The 20,312-nt window shown below is 41.7% G+C and overlaps 1 protein-coding gene across 4 annotated transcripts in view; it reads left to right on the top strand.

The window, feature by feature from the left end:
• The first annotated feature begins 1,208 nt into the window (after nucleotides 1–1,208).
• LOC106571758 (cGMP-dependent protein kinase 1) overlaps nucleotides 1,209–20,312 on the top strand; it is a 29,010-nt gene continuing 9,906 nt past the window's right edge. For all 4 annotated transcript variants that reach the window (XR_006759207.1, XR_006759206.1, XM_014145185.2 and 1 more), the window contains exons 1-13: nucleotides 1,209–1,567; nucleotides 9,793–9,882; nucleotides 10,000–10,062; nucleotides 10,191–10,323; nucleotides 10,435–10,601; nucleotides 10,739–10,852; nucleotides 10,980–11,085; nucleotides 11,194–11,257; nucleotides 11,353–11,430; nucleotides 14,552–14,640; nucleotides 14,770–14,835; nucleotides 14,925–14,972; nucleotides 15,080–15,239. Coding sequence is in view for 2 of the 4 variants with exons in the window: in XM_014145185.2 (XP_014000660.1) it covers nucleotides 9,795–9,882; nucleotides 10,000–10,062; nucleotides 10,191–10,323; nucleotides 10,435–10,601; nucleotides 10,739–10,852; nucleotides 10,980–11,085; nucleotides 11,194–11,257; nucleotides 11,353–11,430; nucleotides 14,552–14,640; nucleotides 14,770–14,835; nucleotides 14,925–14,972; nucleotides 15,080–15,239 (1,176 nt within the window). In the remaining 2 variants the exon portion in view is untranslated. The remainder of the gene's footprint in view (nucleotides 1,568–9,792; nucleotides 9,883–9,999; nucleotides 10,063–10,190; nucleotides 10,324–10,434; nucleotides 10,602–10,738; nucleotides 10,853–10,979; nucleotides 11,086–11,193; nucleotides 11,258–11,352; nucleotides 11,431–14,551; nucleotides 14,641–14,769; nucleotides 14,836–14,924; nucleotides 14,973–15,079; nucleotides 15,240–20,312) is intronic.

Genomic DNA, 20,312 nt, shown 5'->3' with positions numbered 1-20,312 from the left:
CAGATCGTCACAGGAGAGTTATGACACCACCTGGACTTTGGGAGGAAGGCCCCATATACCACTGACTGACCACTATACCAGCTGCACTGCGATGGCAATAACAATCTAAAGTAATTTAGTCCTTCCACTCTCCATTTCTATCTGTTACCATGACACTAATTAAGACACTGATTGAGTTGTATTCCTCAATAAAAAAAGTAAGTAACAATATGAAATAGTTGTTAATGTGTCTGTCAATATTCTGTTTTTCAGTTAATACAGTACTGCTGTATTTACCACAAGTAAGAGCACATCCATTTGTTTGGATTGTTTTATTATATCACTGTGTTGGTGTCTCAGTGGTAAAACAGTACTGCTTGTCATTTGGTGCTCCAGGTCTAAACCTCTTTCATCTGGTTGTTATTAATGTCATTGGGTATTGATTAACAGAAAGGGTATCAATAATTAACTGAAGACAGTAAAAATCCCTCTGTCACAATGCGAACCCTTCAGCCTCATTTACATTCCTTAAAGGATGCTGGGCTGGAAAAGATCCAATGATTTCACTGTGGCTTTCTGTGGAAAAACAGCACATGAAAGTAGCAGCAGCTTTTTCCACCTTGTTTTAACCTCAGCGTATATCAGTTTATTGTACGATTAATGCTAGTTTCCGCTAGTTGAAATCAGTGGTTGAAAGTCTCTGGTGATGATGTGTTTTGCAAGGTGCTATTTAGGACTTATAGTAATACGTGCCTTTGACTCTCACTTTTCTATCACTTCTATCTTTTGAACCTGCTCTGGCACAATTTAGTGCTAATACAATGTGGTTCGGTATTGATCTCTTTGTCTTTACCGCTCTCTCTCTAACCCTGTGTCAAAAGGCCTGTGTATTCATGGATGTTTTTTTTCTTACAAATGGAGATCAAGACGAAGTATGAGGAGTATTCCTCTTCCCTCCCACTCCTTCTTCATTCCTCTGTTCCACGCTCCTCAGACCTCCCCTTAATTTTCCCCCTCCACCTCTTCTTTTTTCCTAGCCCCCTCTACTTCAACCTCCCTGAGTTCCTGCACTTTTCCTCCTCCCTCCCTCCCCACCCATCCCTCCTCCTCGGTTCTACCCTGTCTTCCTCTATCTGGTGTGATAGGAGGTGCCTCTGGGGTCTGGTTAATGATACAACACTGGAGCTGCTGAGCACACAGACAGATAAAGAGAGACAGGGGGAGTGGAAGAAAAGGAGAGAGAGAAAGAGAGAGAGAGAAGTAAGAGTAAGAGGCATGGGGGGAGCCAGGTGAGATCAGAGAGTGGAGAATGAGGGAGAGGAAAGATAAAGGATTAGGTAATAGTAGGTAAACAGAGAGATAGGAGTCAGTGTGTTAGTGTCTGTACAGGTGAGTGGACTGAATAGGATTTCCCTTCAAGCTACAGGTGGAGAAAGCCTGATACAGGACCTACACAACACTTATCCTTAGCTGGAGTTACAGAGTGCTGGAGGAAGGTCTTGAACCTCATGTGAAGATCCATGTGGTCACCCTAGCAGCTACACAGACTCACCCTCCGTCCTACCCCTCCTCTCTTCACAGACTACAGGTGAGTCTAACTTAAGTCTTTTCCCCTGTTGCATCAATGTATTTGTGCCAAAATGAGACCTGTTGGAGTAACATCAGAACCCAGTTGCAACTATGTGCATCTAGTTTTTGTGAGCTCGGGTTGTGACTTTAGTGACTGGCTTGGGGGCCAGTGGACTTTTTAAACATGACTGACATGCACTTCACACCAATGAATTCATATTTTCCATTTAGAAATGAAATAGTTTTGTCTATAATTACAGAGTGGAAAATGTAGTCTCTTTATCTACTTTATTATTGTTAGTTGTTTGCTGGGTGACTTTACAATCACTGTAATACCATGTCTAATCTCTGCCCTGTCCAATGTTCAGGGTGAAGTAAAGGTAATTGGGGTCACGTGAAGAGCGGGCGCTAGGCAGTGCGAGATGGCATCGGAGGAGATGGCTGCCGTTTCATGGGCTCTGAACCAATTGTGCTATTGTGTGTGCTTTGTCGCGTTATTTGTAACTTATTTAGTACATAATGTTTCTGCTACCGTCTCCTTTGACCGAAAAGGATGACGCAGATGCTAAGCTACAGGTCTATTTTGCTAGCACAGACAGGAAAATGTTCCGGGAATCTTCTGATGGCATTGATGAGTAGACAACATCAGTCACTGGCTTCATCAATAAGTGCATCGATGTCGTCCCCACAGTGACCGTACGTACATACCACAACCAGAAGTCATGGATTACAGGCAACAGCCGCACTGAGCTAAAGGGTAGAGCGGCCGCTTTCAAGGAGCGGGACTCTAACTCTAAGAAATCCCACTATGCTCTTCACTATGCCCTCCGACTGCCCTCAAACAGGCAAAGCGCCAATACAGGACTAAGATTGAATCGTACAACACTGGCTCTGACACTCATTGGATGTGGCAGGACTTGCAAACTATTAAGGACTACAACGGGAAGCACAGCCGCGTGCTGCCCAGTGACACAAGCCTAGCAGGCGAGCTAAATTACTTCTATGATCGCTTCGAGGCAAGCAACACTGAAGCATGCATGAGAGCAGCAGCTGTTTAGGACGACTGTGTGATCTCGTTCTCCATAGCCGATGTGAGTAAGACCTTTAACCTCTATGGGCTAGGCGGGACGAATTCGTCCCACCTACGTAACAGCCACTTGAAGCCTGTGGCGCGATTTTCAAAACCTTAAAAATCCTATTACTTCAATTTCTCAAACATATGACTATTTTACAGCTATTTAAAGACAAGACTCTCGTTAATCTAACCACACTGTCCGATTTCAAAAAGGCTTTACAACGAAAGCAAAACATTAGATTATGTCAGCAGAGTACCAAGCCAGAAATAATCAGACACCCATTTTTCAAGCTAGCATATAATGTCACCAAAACCCAGAAGACAGCTAAATGCAGCACTCACCTTTGATGATCTTCATCAGATGACAACCCTAGGACATTATGTTATACAATACATGCATGTTTTGTTCAATCAAGTTCATATTTATATCAAAAACCAGCTTTTTACATTAGCATGTGACGTTCAGAACTAGCATACCCCCGCAAACTTCCGGGGAATTCACTAACATTTTACTAAATTACTCACGATAAACGTTCACAAAAAGCATAACAATTATTTTAAGAATTATAGATACAGACCTCCTCTATGCACTCGATATGTCCGATTTTAAAATAGCTTTTTGGTGAAAGCACATTTTGCAATATTCTAAGTACATAGCCCAGGCATCACGGGCTAGCTATTTAGACACCCGGCAAGTTTAGCACTCACCATAATCATATTTATTATTATAAAAGTTTGATTACCTTTTGTTGTCTTCGTCAGAATGCACTCACAGGACTGCTACTTCAATAACAAATATTGGTTTGGTCCAAAATAATCCATCGTTATATCCGAATAGCGGCGTTTTGTTCGTGCGTTCCAGACACTATCCGAAATGGTAAAGAAGGGTCGCGCGCATGGCGCAATTCGTGACAAAAAAATTCTAAATATTCCATTACCGTACTTCGAAGCATGTCAACCGCTGTTTAAAATCAATTTTTACGCCATTTTTCTCGTAGAAAAGCGATAATATTCCGACAGGGAATCTCCTTTTCGGCAAACAGAGGAAAAAAATCACAAAGGTCGGGTCACGCGCGTAAGCCCAGAGTCCCTTGATCGGCCACTTGAGAAAGGCGATAATGTGTTTCAGCCTGGGGCTGGGATGACGACATTCTGTTTTTTCCCGGGCTCTGAGCGCCTATGGACGACGTAGGAAGTGTCACGTTAGAGCAGAGATCCTTAGTAAAAGATAGAGATGGAAAAGAAGTTCATGAAATGGTCAGACAGGCCACTTCCTGTAAAGGAATCTCTCAGGTTTTGACCTGCCATTTGAGTTCTGTTATACTCACAGACACCATTCAAACAGTTTTAGAAACTTTAGGGTGTTTTCTATCCATATGTAATAAGTATATGCATATTCTAGTTACTGGGTAGGAGTGGTAACCAGATTAAATCGGGTATGTTTTTTTATCCAGCCGTGTCAATACTGCCCCCTAGCCCTAACAGGTTAAACAGGTCAACATTCACAAGGCCTCAGGGCCAGACGGATTACCAGGACATGTACTCCGAGCATGCGCTGACCAACTGGCAAGTGTCTTCACTGACATTTTCAACCTCTACCTGACGGAGTCTGAAAAACCAACATGTTTCAAGCAGATCACCATAGTCTCTGTGCTCAAGAACACTAAGGTAACCTGCCTAAATGACTACCAACCCGTAGCACTCACGTCTGTAGCAATGAAATGCTTTGAAAGTCTGGTCATGGCTCAGCGTTCAATATCATAGTGCCCTCAAAGCTCATCACTAAGCTAAGGACCCTGGGACTAAACATCTCCCTCTAATACTGGATCAGGGTTGTGTGCTCAGTAGCCCCCTATACTCTCTGTTCACCCATGACTGCATGGCCAAGCACGACTTCAACACCATCATTAAGTTTGCCGACGACACAACAGTGGCAGGCCTCATCACAGACAACGATGAGACAACCTATAGAGAGGTCATCAGAGACCTGGCCGTGTGGTGCCAGGACAACAACCTCTTCTTCAATGTGATCAAGACAAATGAGATGATTGTGTACTACAGGAAAAGGATGACCGAGCACGCCCCCATTCTCATCGACGGGGCTGTAGTGGAGTAGGTTGAGAGCTTCAAGTTCCTTGGTGTCCACATCACCAAAAAACTATCATGGTCCAAACACACAAAGACAGTCGTGAAGAGGGCATGACAATGCCTAATACCCCTCAGGAGACTGAAAAAAGTTGGCAAGGGTCCTCAGATCCTCAAACGGTTCTTCATCTGCACCATTGACAGCATCCTGCCTGGTATGGCAACTGCTCGGCCTCCGACCGCAAAGCACTACAGAGGGTAGTCCGTATGACCCAGTACATCACTGGGGCCAAGCTTCCTGCCATCCAAGACCTCTACACCAGGCGGTGTCAGAGGAAAGCCCATAAAATTGTCAGAGACTCCAGTTACCTATGTTATAGACTGTTTTCTCTGCTACCACACATTAAGTGGTACCGGAGTGCCAAGTCTAGGACCAAAAGGCTCCTCAACAGCTGCTACCCCCAAGCCATAAGACTCCTGAACAGCTAATCAAATGGCTCCCCGGACTATTTTACGCTGTTGCTTGTCACTGTTTATCGTCTATGCATAGTCACTTTACCTCTACCTACATGTACATATTACCTCAATTACCTCGACTAACCTGTGCCCCCGCACATTGACTCTGTACTGGTACCCCCTGGTACCCCTGTATATAGCTTCACTGCTGTTATTTTATTGTTTCTCTTTAATTATTTGTTATTTTTCTATTTTCTTCCTGTAGTGAGTCTATATTGCATTCATAGAGGAAAATGAGGACTCGCAGGTGTAAGTCGATCCAAACATTGTTAGCACATAAAATGAAGGTTTCTTTATTGTGCTGTATACATCTGAGCATGCCACCCACAACGCACACAAGGACTCGGCACTTCTGAGCACATCCCTGATTTGGCTCGATGTCTGGAATTCGATCAGTTCAGTTTGAATTGCAGCCTCATCCAGTGAGGGTATAGTTTTCTTAGCAAGGGAGGAGTATTCTCCACCTGGGCGGACTGTGAGAGGATCACGACAAACACAATGAAATCTGGTGGTTAAATTGTCCCTCAGCTGCTTGATGAAATCTTCCATCACCTCTGTGACAATGCTGCCGCCTGGTCCAAATCAAACAACTCAAGCTTCCTAGTCTTTACTCAAATTTCTCCACCAGGTCCAGACTGTTTCCATCTTCCTTGTAACTGCAGATTTAACCCGTTTACTTTACAGAATATGTCCACACAAAAAGCTGTGTGTGCAGCTTGCAGTTAACGATTCAATGTTTCTGTGTCGGGCCACTATATGGGGCGGTTATACCACTGAAAGTTATATGCTTAGATTCATAATTACGTCTGAGATTGAACTATTTGCAAACAGCGATATTTTTATTTCATTTCATTTTCATTGAATAATACACACTGGCTTGGCATTGGGAAAAGATGTTAAGATGAACGCATATCTCTCTGTCCATTCTGCACTGAAACTACGATTTTTATTATCCACCTTTCTTTTGATACTTTTTGAGAGCAACATTTTATCTTGCTGTCAAGCAAATTGTTCTGAACAAATGTTGACTTCAAAAAAGTAATGTAGCCTACAGTAGGCTATGTAGACTTGTTTTTCTCCACCAATCAACCACCGAGAAATAGACAAAAATACAAATAGCAGATACATTCCATTACAGCTGTGCAATCGTAGGTTTGGACAGCAAGTTTCTCTATGAAGTCAAACACAGACTGCGCGTCTCACCCACTTCAAAGTAGGCCAAGAAACGTTCCCGAATAAAGCCCTGATCATCCACATACCTGACAATAACTGACAACTGCAAGCAGACTGGTGGCACCATAGGTCCCAGAGCGGTGGGGCAATTTTTACCCCCTAGGGCCTGGAGATTTTCCTTATGTTAACCTAACTAGGAAAACTCTGGACCCTATAAGGTATGACAGTGATTAATCAGTTGTAAAAAGGTTTCATATGGGCTATGGGACCAGTTTTTCCTAATCAGGTCACATGGTTTTAAAAAAACTCCTGACCCTGGGGGGGATGAAACCCGTCAAACTGCAGCTACCTTATATTTGTTCATATAAATTATATTTAGACCGGATAAGGAGAGGGATTTCCTCTACCCAGACACATAGACAACAGAACTCACAGGGCTGAGCTTGCTTAATGCATGTTTGCATCATGCAGGCCTATGCAACTCTAGGCCTTATAAAACATTTACTCACATCTGTCATCACTATTATGTTGACTGATTAATTTTGGATTAAAAACATATAGGCAGGCTAGCCAGCCCAATTTTGAATATAAACTAAATTTGATCACATTCACATTTTCTCTTGACACATAAATGGACTATAAATACTTAACGTTACCAATTAGTTTACCCTGACCAGATGGACAGGGTAGATAAGATGTAACATTATGTAGCTGCTCTTATTAGTATCCTACAGTTGATCAGACTGAAAAATAGTCTCATTTTCATCCCATATGTCACGTCTGTCGTAGAGAGGGGACCAAAGTGCAGCGTGGTTGTAGTTCCACATTTTATTAAATCCGTGAAACTTTGCAATACATAAATAACTGAAATGTCAAAACAAGAAACCGTGACACAGAGAGAAACAAACACTACTCAAAATATAACAACCCACAAAACCCAGGAAGAAAAACCCCTACTTAAATATGATCTCCAATTAGAGACAACGAGGACCAGCTGCCTCCAATTGGAGATCAACCCCCCAAAAAAACAACATAGAAATAGAATACTAGAACTTAAACATAGAAATACAAAACATAGAAAAACACAAAACACCCCATGTCACGCCCTGACCTACTCTACCATAGAAAATAACCTCTTACTATGGTCAGGACGTGACACCATACAGCATGTCAGATTTCTGATGTTTAGGTGTAGAGTTTTTGCTTGGGTCTGTCCAGAGTGATTATGTGTTATCATCTTTGCTAAATAAATACTGGAGGAAAGTGGAAAGCCTACTTGAACAAACGTGAAAAAATGCGCTGCGTCAACCTCTCTCTTTAATCTACATTCTCATGCATGGATGGACGCTATCAAATCATTCGGAAAAGACAGTCACAAGTTCGATATGTGGGCATTCATATGCTCACTGCTTTTGTTTTGCCGTTTAGCTGAACAAACGATGTTCTTCAGGTCACTGTACACACCTTTCAACCAAGGCTCAGACTTTCCAAAAAGCAGGCAAGGCCAGCAATACAGGTGGCTTGATGAATGGCTCCCTGTTAACCAGCTATAATATTGATACCAGTTGATATTGAACGCCCTCACCTTTTCATCCTTCTTCATGAAACTGATCTCAGGCAGAAGTCGACCCTCCAGTGTTACCAACTAATTTTCAGGGTAAGTTGCTAGAGGCAGGTTGATTTGTTGCTAAAAGACATTGTGATGTCATTGCGTGATAACGTAAAACTGCGTCATTACGTAGAATATACAATAATGTTACTCAAATTGACTGGCCATCTCAGCGAAAAATATGATTTGACATTTGTTCAGGTACAGACTCCCACTCTTTTCTGTACTTCTGGCTGTACAATTTGGATTGAGACATGTTGATTGATGTTGTAAGTTCTGTTCAAGATCAAACATTCGTGACCAACAATATTCATTGGGTTTGGCTCGTCGAACCCGTACTACTGCTGCTGCAGTCAGAAAACAATTTGCAATTTGCTGAAATTGCTGCTGGCCTGTTGCTGCCTGTGCACGAGCTGAGCGCCTGCTGCTGATGTCACTCACAATGCACTTTTGCAGCCAGGCACGTGTGTTGTGAATGAGTGTGTGACAGAGAAAATCGTTTTTGTGTAATTTAGAGGGTAAATGCGTGCATTTAAGCGTTTGAGTCACTTTTCAAAAGTTGCTAAAAGTTCAAAATACATTTTTAAAAGTAGCTAAATTTGTTGCTAGTTGCTATTTGAAAAAGAAGTTGCCAGGGTAGTCTGAAAAAAAATGTTAAGTTGGCATCACTGCGACCCTCACTTTTAATTCGCATCTTTTCTGTGTACCCCAGAGAATGAAAGGGGTTCTTCAAGCTGTCCTCCAGCTACACCATGGTGCTACCCCAGACAGTGCTGTTGAAGTTACTGTAGACTTTCAATGCAAAACTGTGTATTTTACTCAATTATTTGGTGACATATGAGTATATTTACTATAGTTGTATCTAAAAATTATAACTTTTTTAATGTTTCTAATGTTTTTAATTTTAGGAAATTTCACTGAGGAGGATGGTCCTCCCCTTCCTCCTCTGTGGAGCCTCCACTGGTCTACATCTGTTGTATTTGGCGCATGTGACAGATAAAACTAGATTTGATGGGGATGTGTGTGCTAGGCTAATTGCTAGGCTAACCCTGTGATTTGTTTGCCAAAGCAGTTTTTTATTGACTACTAAATTAGCCCTCGCAATCAGTGCTATTGTAAACTGATCAGTGTATTTGGGTAGGATTTTTTGTTCACAGCTGTGTGTGTGTCCCTGCTAGCGTGTGCATGCATACTCATACATCTGAATGGCCCAGGGAGATGTACTGTATATGCACAGACACATTCAAGAAAACACAAACAATTAGTGTTCCCATGAGAGAGTGGGTTTGTGTTTAAGACATGCACCAGCAAATTATTCCTGCACACACCAAAAGGTAGCTTTGATTTTAGAAACAATTGTCTGATTTATGAGACTGCAAAAAGGTACACAAATATTAGAGTCACGAGTGTTTAAGTGAATATAAACACTACGTGACCATTTAATTAGGACAGGACTTTGCGTTAGTGATAAGTTTCTTTTTGCGTTGTCTTCCCAGGGTGTGATGGTATTTACAGTACCTCCTGTTGGTAGCCCATCATTTGTGTGCATTATTCATGATGACAGTATAGAGACCTCTCGCTGAATGCTGGCTGTGTGCCAGTTTAATGACAGATGAGGCAGCCCCAGGGTGTGTGCGAGTGCGTGCGCACGCATGGGTGGGTGCATGTTTTATGCAGCTTGTATGAGTACATGTGTGCATAAGCACTTACATTTTGTGTGTAAGCCTACATGTTAATTTGTTTTCCATCCTGTGACTCCTCACACATCCTCTACCCCTCCCCTCAGCCATGGAGTGCCAGGTGGAGGAGCTGAGGCAGCAGCTGGAGAAACAGACCCTGATCAACCAGGAGCTGCAGAACCACAACAATGACCTGGGTACAACCACAATCACGACCCTGACCATGATTATGATCACAACCAAGACTACAGACATAAAATAAACTATGATCTAAACCACAACTATCACAGCCAATGATCTCCTTTCACCTCTAGAAAGAAGACTGCAGAAGACGGAGAAGTTTCTGCAGGAGCTACAGAGTCATTACCATGACCTGGGTAAAGGGCTAAATGTGACTATGGCAATCCCCTGGGTGATGAACGGCAGCCATTTGTGTCAGATCACTAACCAAAGAGCAGCATGCATATTAACCCCATGTCCTGTGTGTGGTGTGTATCTATTCCAGAGTTCCCTGATCAGAGGATCAGTAATGAAGGGGGACTTGTGGTCAGGAAGAGCAGAGCGGCTGTCATGGCCCCTGAGCCAATCCCAGAGGATCAGCAGGAGATCATGAAGACTAAAGTCAAGAAGACCGTCAGGTGATTGGCTAGGGCTATGCATGCAGCATCATGATATGTACAGTATCATGTGTTATGTAAGGTCAGTAGAGTATGCTGGTGTGAATATATACAGTATGTCTCGTTCCACAGTGAGACGAGTCTGATTGTCAAGGCCATCCAGAAGAATGACTTCCTGAGTCGCCTTGATGATGAGCAGATCACCATGATGGTGGAGCTCCTGGTGGCCATCGACTTCAAACCAGGAAATGATGTAATCAAGGAGGGCACTGAGGGAGACAGCATGTACATCGTAGCAGGTATGTGTGAATTTCTCAACCATATACGGAGATACACAACACACATTTCCCAAATAAGGGTTGCTATGTCTGCTTACTATTCCCAATTAAATGATAACCCTCACCCCTCAATGTCCCCCCTCTATCTCTCCCTTCAGCGGGTGAGCTCCTTGTCAGTCAAGCAGATCGTAACCTTCGAACCCTGACCTGTGGGGATGTTTTTGGAGAGTTGGCTATTCTGTATAACTGCAAACGCACAGCCACAGTCAAAGGTGAGATGCTATTATAAATATGGTAAATAACTGTGTACCTTCCTACATTCTGTATTATGCATGTGTGCCGTACCGAATATTGCTTGTTGTTATGAATGAATTGTCCCCCTCACTCCCATCATCGTAGCCAAGACAGTGGTGCGTCTGTGGTATATGGAGAGACAGATGTATAGAACCATCATGACCAACAAGTCCAAGAAGAAACGTGAACAGCTAATGGGCTTCCTAAAAACGTGAGTTTACACACTTAACCTTCCAACTTGCACTCTCTTGGTCACACGCACATGCACCCACCCACCAGCACACTCTGCTAATTCTGCTCTGATATGCTTATGTATCAGGTCTCAGACTCTGAAGGCCCTAAATGACAGTCAGCTCTCTAAGATAATTGACTCCATGGAGGAGGTTTGTACTCAGCCATTTGACACACCTCTCCATACTAGATACATTTTCCAGAGCATTAACATCCAAATCCATATGAAATCTGTTCCTTCTTGTAGGTGAAGTACCAGAACAATGATGTCATTGTACGTGAGGGGGCGGAGGGCAACACGTTCTACATCATTCTCAAAGGAGAGGTACAGGGGACATGTTTGGTGGTTACAGTGATCCAAAACTAGGAAAGTTATGACACACAAATGGGCTGCTACACAGTCACTGTGAGAGCTCTTTCTAGAGCACCCAGTTAAATTGTGGTTTATAATTTATTTTAAATCTCTTAATAGTTAACTCAGATTTTTCCCACTAGTTTTTCTTCATTTACTGTCATCCTAAACGAAGATATTATATTAATTTATATTAAGTTGCTTTCCATGATGTGGAAAGTATTTGTTACTACATTACAAAAGCTGACCCCATCGAATTGGGGGGAATTACACATCCTTTTCACCTCAGATTGGGGATGTGAAAAAAGTATAGTTTTATTTTATTTTACCTTTATTTAACCAGGTAGGCTAGTTGAGAACAAGTTCTCATTTGCAACTGCGACCTGGCCAAGATAAAGCAACGTAGTTTGACACATACAACAACACAGAGTAACACGTGGAATAAACAAACATACAATCAATAATACAGTAGAAAAGTCTATATACAGCATGTGCAAATGAGGTAGGATAAGGGAGGTAAGGCAATAAATAGGCCATGCTGGTGAAGTAATTACAATATATCAATTAAACACTAGAATGGTAGAATGTGCAGAAGATGAATGTGCAAGTAGAGATACTGGGGTGTAAAGGAGCAAGATAAATAAATAAATAAATACAGTATGGGGATGAGGTAGTTGGATGGGCTGTTTACAGATGGGCTATGTAGTGAACATGATGACAAAAGATCAATTATTTTAAACAGATCAACATCTTCGGTGTTGTGCTGTTGATTTTGTCATAAGTGCTGGGGTCGCAGAACTGACATGCTGACCACAACGCTCGTGTCGCGTTGCCAGGCGCTAAAATAGAGCATCTGCGTTGCCAGGCGCTAAAATAGAAGTTGCTTCTATTTGTGGCTCAGAACGTGCTGCAAGTCCTGCCTCTCGCATCTCCTCATTGATTTATAGAAGCAGATACCCACACGTCATCTCCTCATTGGTTATACCCAGGTGGGTGATTGAAAGACGAACTGAGGTCAGTGGTCGTTGTGGTAACTATGAAAGTTAGATGCCAATCGCCATATAAAGTCCAAAGAAGAAAACGTCTGGAAGGAAGAGAGATGACTAGAAACGATTCGGTTGACTGTTTTATGTGTGGATTAATTGTCGGAGTAGAGGACCTTGTGCATTTCAGGTAAAATAACAACTCAATGTTCATATCTCAGGACAAATTAGCTAGCAACAGCAAGCTAGCTAGCTAAATTGCCATAAATGTCTAGCGCTTTTCGACATTATTGGCATTTTTCCTATTTTGTTGACTTACAACCTAGAATTAAAATAGATTTTTGGGGGGTTTGTATCATTTGATTTACAAAACATGCCTACCACTTTGAAGATGCAAAGTATGTTTTATTGTGAAACAAACAAGAAATAAGACAGAAAACAGGAAACTTGAGCATGTATAACTATTCAACCCCCCAAAGTCAATACTTTACAGAGCCATCTTTTGCAGCAATTACAGCTGAAAGTATCTTGGGGTATATCTCTATAAGCTTGGCACATCTAGCCACTGGGATTTTTGCCCATTCTTCAAGGCAAAACTGCTCCAGCTCCTTCAAGTTGGATGGGTTCCGCTGGTGTACATCAATCTTTAAGTCAAACCACAGATTCTCAATTGGATTGATGTCTGGGCTTTGACTAGGCCATTCCAAGACATTTAAATGTTTCCCCTTAAACCACTCGAGTGTTGCTTTAGCAGTATGCTTAGGGCCATTGTCCTGCTGGAAGGTGAATCTCCGTCCCAGTCTCAAATCTCTGGAAGATTGAAACAGGTTTCCCTCAAGAATTTCCCTGTATTTAGCGCCATCCATCATTCCTTAAATTCTGACCAGTTTCCCAGTCCCTGCAGATGAAAAACATCCCCACAGCAAGATGCTGGTGTTCTCGGGGATGGTGTTCTCTGGGTGATGAGAGGTGTTGGGTTTGCGCCAGACATAGTGTTTTCCTTGATGGCCTAAAAGTTCAATTTTAGACTCATCTGACCAGAGTACTTTCTTCCATATGTTTGGAGAGTCTCCCACATGCCTTTTGGTGAACACCAAACGGCTTTGCTTATTTTTTTCTTTAAGCAATGGCTTTTTTCTGGCCACTTCCGTAAAGCCCAGCTCTGTGGAGTGTATGGCTTAAAGTAGTCCTATGGACAGATACTCCATTCTCCAATGTAGCAAATACATGTGCATGCACCACTTTTCCGTTCTTTATTTTAAGAATTTTTTGAAAGAAGTAATTTTTTTCATTTCACTTCACCAATTTGGACTATTTTGTGTATGTCCATTACATGAAATCCAAATAAAAATCCATTCAAATTACAGGTTGTAATGCAAGAAAATAGGAAAACTCCAAGGGGATGACTACTTTTGCAAGGCATTATAGATATTCCATACAAAATCTGCCGTTTCCAGCTACAATAGTCATTTACAACATTAATAATGTCTACACTGTAACATTTTTAAATGTTGTCTATTGTTAGTAGTAGCTATTTGTATAGTCAAGGATTCGTCAGAGCAATATTTCACATCACATTTTGTTACAGACCAACAGATCAAGTAAACCTTGAATTTGTAGATTTAAAATATCCCTCTAGTGGCTAAGGTTGACCTATTTCTTGAAAATCTAAGATCTTTGATGGGTTGGAAGCAGAAGTTGTGCCAGGATGTAATCACTGCCACCTGGTAAAGTTAGCATAGAGCTAACTTGTATCATGTTATCTGATGGGACCAGCTACAATTTAGCGTTTTGTCACATGCAAGTAAATCAACTATATTAATTGGGTGATACACGTTTCCAGCGTGAGAAGCTGTTTAACTTTATGTTTATGTTTGCAAGTAAGACTCCACTGTTTTTGTACACCCTTTGTTTGATGATCATAGTGAACAACAACTTACTACACTAGTGGAGGATTGGAGTCTACAATTCTCCTACCTGTGCTTACCAACCCATGTGTTTACTAATGACAAAAATGTGTGTGTGTATGTGTGCGTGCTAATAATGCCTGCGTATGTGTGTGTGCGGATGTGTGTACATGCATGTGGGCACGTGTGTGTGTCTGCCCTCAGGTCAAGGTGACTAAGAAGTTGAATGGGCAGGAGAAACAGATTCGCAAGATGGGCAAAGGGGAGCATTTTGGGGAATTGGCCCTGATACGGTAACCATGGATACATTAGTAGCTAAGGCTATAAATATACCTTATGTTGTTCATTAAAATGACCCTGGTGTGCAGTAGCTATTAGTTAATGTGGCTGCTCATAAGTGTGGATCTGTATGTAACCTGCAGTGAAATCCTGAGGACTGCAACATGTACTGCTGTTGGCCCTGTGACCTGCTTCTCCATCGATAAGGAGTGAGTCTGAACAAGTAATATTACATTTCTTAATCGATTGGTTTATGGATAGATTGAATGACTAATGGTCTGTTATGTTACACTTCTAGGGTGTTTGAGGAGACGATCCCCATTGAACACCTGGAGCTCCATGATGAGTGAGTACAAAGACACTCTTGCCCCTTTTAGCAGTACCCTTCTCCACCTAGTTCTATTTTCACCACTTTAGTCTAGTCAAGCTGTGTAACTGTTGTCTGTGTTCCAGCATCAGCTCTAAGGTTTTGGAGGAGCCAGATGCTCCAGAGAAGACCAGTCCTAGTTCCTATCTGAGACTGAAGGACCTGATCCCTGTACTGTACCAGGAGGGGCGTTACCAGGGAGAACCTGTCACTCTCGGAGTGGGAGGGTTTGGTCGCGTTGAACTGGTATGTGTGTGAGTTTGGTGTTGTAGTTGTGTTTGGCAAGTTAGAGGCTGAAACCAACTGATTAAGTATTTCATATTTATTAGGATCCCCAATTTGCTGCTACCGATGCAGTGGCTACTCTTCCTGGGGTCCAAACAGGAAACAACACAACATTAAATACATAATATATATATATAAATACATAGCACTACATTTACATTACAATGTAGCCATTCATCAGACGCTCCCATCCAGAGCAACCCACATCTAGTTCATTCATCTTAAGATAGTCAATACATAATACAATATAACATGCATACAAATGTCTGTCTCTTCACAATCCCTGTCGTGCCGTAAGGTGTTCTTTTATCTGGTTTTTGAATCTGGTTTTATTGCTAGCATGAGTTACCTGGGGTGGCAGAGAGTAACATTTAGTCATGGCTCTATTTAATAATGTGTGTTTCCCAGCCTCTATTCTGGACCTGGGGACTGTGAATAGACCTCTGGTTGCATGTCTTGTGTGATATCGATGAGTGTCTGAGCTGTGTGCCAACTCCTTGAACAGACAGTTCGGTATCTTCAACACATCTATAAGCGGTCATACAGTACAATACGTTTTGTAGGTGATTCTTATGCTGATGATGTAAAGAATATTTGGTGGTCTGCACCCATTAAGAAAATTACTGTAAAAACGGGTAAATCCACATGGATTGATGAGTAATAAAAAAAAAAATTATGGTTGAGGGGGATGAGGCAAAAGGTATGGCAAATATATCAGGCAGCAGAACCGATTAGCAAGTGTACTGCAAATTGAGAAATCATGTAAATAAAAAGAAGAAGAAACTATAATATTAAAACAAAGAAATTATATAAAGAATGATAGTAAACAGCTTTGGAGCACCTTAAATAACATTTTGGTCAAAAAGGCAAACTCAGTTCCATAATTCATGGAATCAGATGGCTTGTTCATCATAAAACCCACTACCTAAGAATAGTAAAGCCCCCTTTACTGGACTGTAGGACCTGTCTGGTTGACTGAGATATCAAGAAAGCCGAGCAACGCCTGATCACGGACAGACCTCTTCCCATTTTAGTGACATTGGGTTTATATGTTTTGACCATGGTAGCTTGCTATCTAGGGTGACACCCAGCAGTTTAGTTTCTTCAACTTGCTCAATAGCCACATTATTCAAATATAGAGCCAGATGAGATGTAGGGTTATTTCTCCCAAAAATTATGCTTTTACGTTTGGAGATATTCAAAGCGCCTTCAGAAAGTATTCACACCCTTTTTCCAAATTTTGTAGCCTGAATTTAAAATTGATAACATTTTTGTCACTGGCTACACACAATACCCCATAATGTCCAAGTGGAATAATGTTTTTAGAAATGTTTAATAGTAATAAAAAATGAAAAGCTGAAATGTCTTGAGTCAATAAGTATTCATCCTCTTTCTTATGGCACACCTAACTAAGTTCAGGAGTAAATATTTGCTTAGCAATTCACATAAGTTGCATAGACTCACTCTGTGTGCAATAGTAGTGTTTAACATGATTTTTGAATGACTACCTCATCTCTGTACCCCACACATAGAATTATCTGTAAGATCCCTTAATCGATTAGTGAATTTCAAAAACAGATTCAACCACAAAGACCAGGGAGGTTTTCCAATGCCTCGCAAAGAAGGGCACTTATTGGTAGGTGGGTAAAAATAAAAAAGCAGACATTGAATATCCCTTTGAGCATGGTGAAGTTATTAATTACACTTGTATCGTGTATCAATTGTTCCATATACGCAGGGAGTCAGGAAGCAGGTGAAGAAGGTGAGTTCACTAATGATATATGCAGATAAACATGACAAGGGTACAGACCGTGAATCAAAACAAACCAATACTGCCTAAAGACTGAGGCTACTGAGGGCTAAATAAAGGAGAGGTAAATCAAGGTGATGATGAAGTCCAGGTGTGCATAATGATGGGGAGCAGGTGTGCGTAGTAATGGTTGCCAGGGCTGGTGGTTAGTAGATTGGCGATGAGGTGCGCTGGAGAGGGGGAGTGGGAGTAGGCGTGACATCAATACACCCAGTCAATACAAAGATACAGGAGTCCTTGCTAACTCAATTGCCGGAGAGGAAGGAAAACGCTCAGGGATTTCACCATGAGGCCAGTGATGACTTTAAAACAGTTACAGAGTTGAATGGCTATTAGTCCACAATACTAACCTAATTGACAGAGTGAAAAGAAGAAAGCCTGTACAGAATAAAAATGTTCAAAGAAATGCACCCTGTTTGCAACTAGGCACTAAAGCAAAAGAAATATGGCAAAGCAATTCACTTTTTGTCCTGAATACAAAGTATTACGTTTAGGGCAAATCCAATACAACACATTACTGAGTACCACTCTCTATTTTACAAGCATAGTGATTGCTGCATCATTTTATGGGTATGCTAGTTATCGTTAAGGACTGAGGAGTTTTTGACGATAAAAAATAAACAGAATGGAGCTAAGCACAGGCAAAATCCTAGAGGAAAATCTGGTTCAGTCTGCTTTCCACCAGACACTGGGAGATTAATTTAACTTTCAGAAAGACAATAACCTAAAACACAAGGCCAAATCCATAGTGGAATTCCTCAGTTACAGTTCTGACTTAAATCTGCTTGAAAATGTATGGCAAGATTTGGAAATGGTTGTCTAGCAATGATCAGCAACCAATTTGACAAAGCTTGAAAAATGTTGAAAAGAATAATGGCCAAAGATTGTACAATACAGGTGTGCAAATCTCTTAGAGACTGACCCAGAAAGACTCACAGCTGCTATTGCTGCCAAATGTGATTCGAACATATACCCACTCAGGGTTGTGAATACTTACAGTACCAGTCAAAAGTTTGGACACACCTACTCATTCCAGGGTTTTTCTTTATTTTTACTATTTTCTACATTGTAGAATAATAGTGAAGACATCCAAACTATGAAATAGCACATATGGAATCATGTAGTAACCAAAAACGAGTAAAAAAAGTATTTAAACAGATTCTTCAAAGTAGCCACCCTTTGCCTTGATGACAGCTTTGCACACTCTTGGCATTCTCTCAACCAGCTTCATGAGGAATGCTTTTCCAAAAGTCTTGAAGGATTTCCCACATATACTGAGCACTTTTTGGCTGCTTTTCCTTCACTCTGCTGTCCAAATCATCGCAAACCATCTCAATTGGGTTGAGGTTAGGGCTGTTGCGGTGACCATATTACCGCCACACCAGCAGTCACGAGTCTTGAAGGCAGTCAAATTCCACATGATGGTTTAGTCACGGTAATTAGGCTTCTCCAAGCTGTGATTCTGCTGCCGGTCATTAGTAGCATACCAAACGTACTAACTGCCTGGTACTCAGCACTCTATTGTCCCTCTAATCTCTCTGACATCAATGCAAATGTGTTCGGAAATCCAATCAAACACTCCATGAGAACCCATGAGCTCATGTTGCGCAACATTTCTATAGGCTATACAGAGTGATGTCCGCTAATAAAAAGAGGAGAATTCCATCAGTTTTCTATAGGCTAGGCCTACTATATTTATTTCTCAACTTTCCTAATTTTAAGCACATAGCCTACCTGTCTGGCATGAAAATAAACCACGGGGAAATGCGTCCTCCTGTCGCTATTTAATTTCATAGATGACATGTATTTTTCCCGCTGCCCCTGTTTCGATACAGGTGCATGATAATTGTCCATTCTAAATCAAAGTCACCATATTATTTAGTATATATTTAGTATATGTAAAGACACATAAGTCAAGAATAGTCTGATGGGTGACAATATTAGCCTATCACTTGTTAATTATATATTATCACTTGTGAATGATGGCCAGCATAAGAAACAATGCCTTTTTTGTGACTTGTTCAATCATAGTCGCACGCCTCATGTAGCCTAGCCCATAGGCCTATATGTTTTAATAAGGTTTGTATCGCAACAAAAGTGTCCAAATAACTTAAAATTAAGCACATTAATCCGCTTTACAAGGGGTGTAGAGCCTAACTGGCATAAATTCGTAGCGTGTGAGTTTTAAGTATGGGGAAGATAAATGTTTTAATTTTATTTCTCGCACTGAATAGTATAGGTAGACTTTTGTACTATGGGGGATCGTAGATTGAAATAGGATAGTGCTTTTGCTGTTCGTTAGGCCTACTCTTCTTGTTAGCTGACAAAGTAAATGTGAAAGTTTCTTCCAATATCTTCAATATGCACCTCGGAATTGGATAAGGACGCATGCAGTTGCATCCCCGATGTGTCTGTCTTAACTTGTAGCCTGTGAGAAAGACCCGGTCACGTGACAGAGAGCCGTGTGAGTGAGAGACGCTTCAGATTGCGACGCACACAGGGAGAAGGGCACCACGCAGCACTCCCGGCTGTAAAAGGCATGGATTTTTTTAGGGTGCATTACTGCCACAAAGGGTATGCCGCTGTGAAATTTGAGGCATTATCTATTGCTATCTAGTTACTATTGGAGTGTGTAAAGCCTGCGCAAAAAAAACAAAGCGCAGCTCATGCCATTCAAGCGACTTTTTTCGAATCATCATTAGAGTCTCATGCCAGACAAAGTATTTGTCACACCCTTGATCTGTTTAACTTGTATTCGTGCTTGTCTCCATCCCCCACCAGGTGTCTCGCATCTCCCCTCATTGTCCCCTGTGTATTTATACCTGCATTTTCTGTTTGTCTGTTGCCAGTTCATCTTGTCCCATCAAGTCCCACCAGCGTGTTCCCGTCTTTCCTGTGCTCTAGTTTTAGTTTTTCCTAGTCTTCCCAGTTCTGACCTTTCTGCCTGTCCTGACCCTGATCCTGCCTGCTGTCCTGTACCTGCTTGAATCTGATTTGGGTTACAACTCTTTGCCTGCCTTGACATTGGAAGACATGAGGAGTTACTGCAAAGCCTTATGGAGTGCAGAAGAACATGACCATGCATTCAATACATTGCTGGAGCAATTCTGAGGATTCCTTACTAGGCAGCAAGCACAACAGTAATCCCCCAGAAACCCCGCCACCAGCAACGCTTCTTCCAGGCTTACCCCGGTGTCCCGAAAAACTCACTTACCTCCTCTGGA

The sequence above is a fragment of the Salmo salar genome, chromosome ssa15, assembly GCF_905237065.1.
Source record: "Salmo salar chromosome ssa15, Ssal_v3.1, whole genome shotgun sequence".
In the NCBI taxonomy this organism is placed as follows: Eukaryota; Metazoa; Chordata; class Actinopteri; order Salmoniformes; family Salmonidae; genus Salmo; species Salmo salar.
This window is presented reverse-complemented; position numbering and strand designations above follow the sequence as displayed.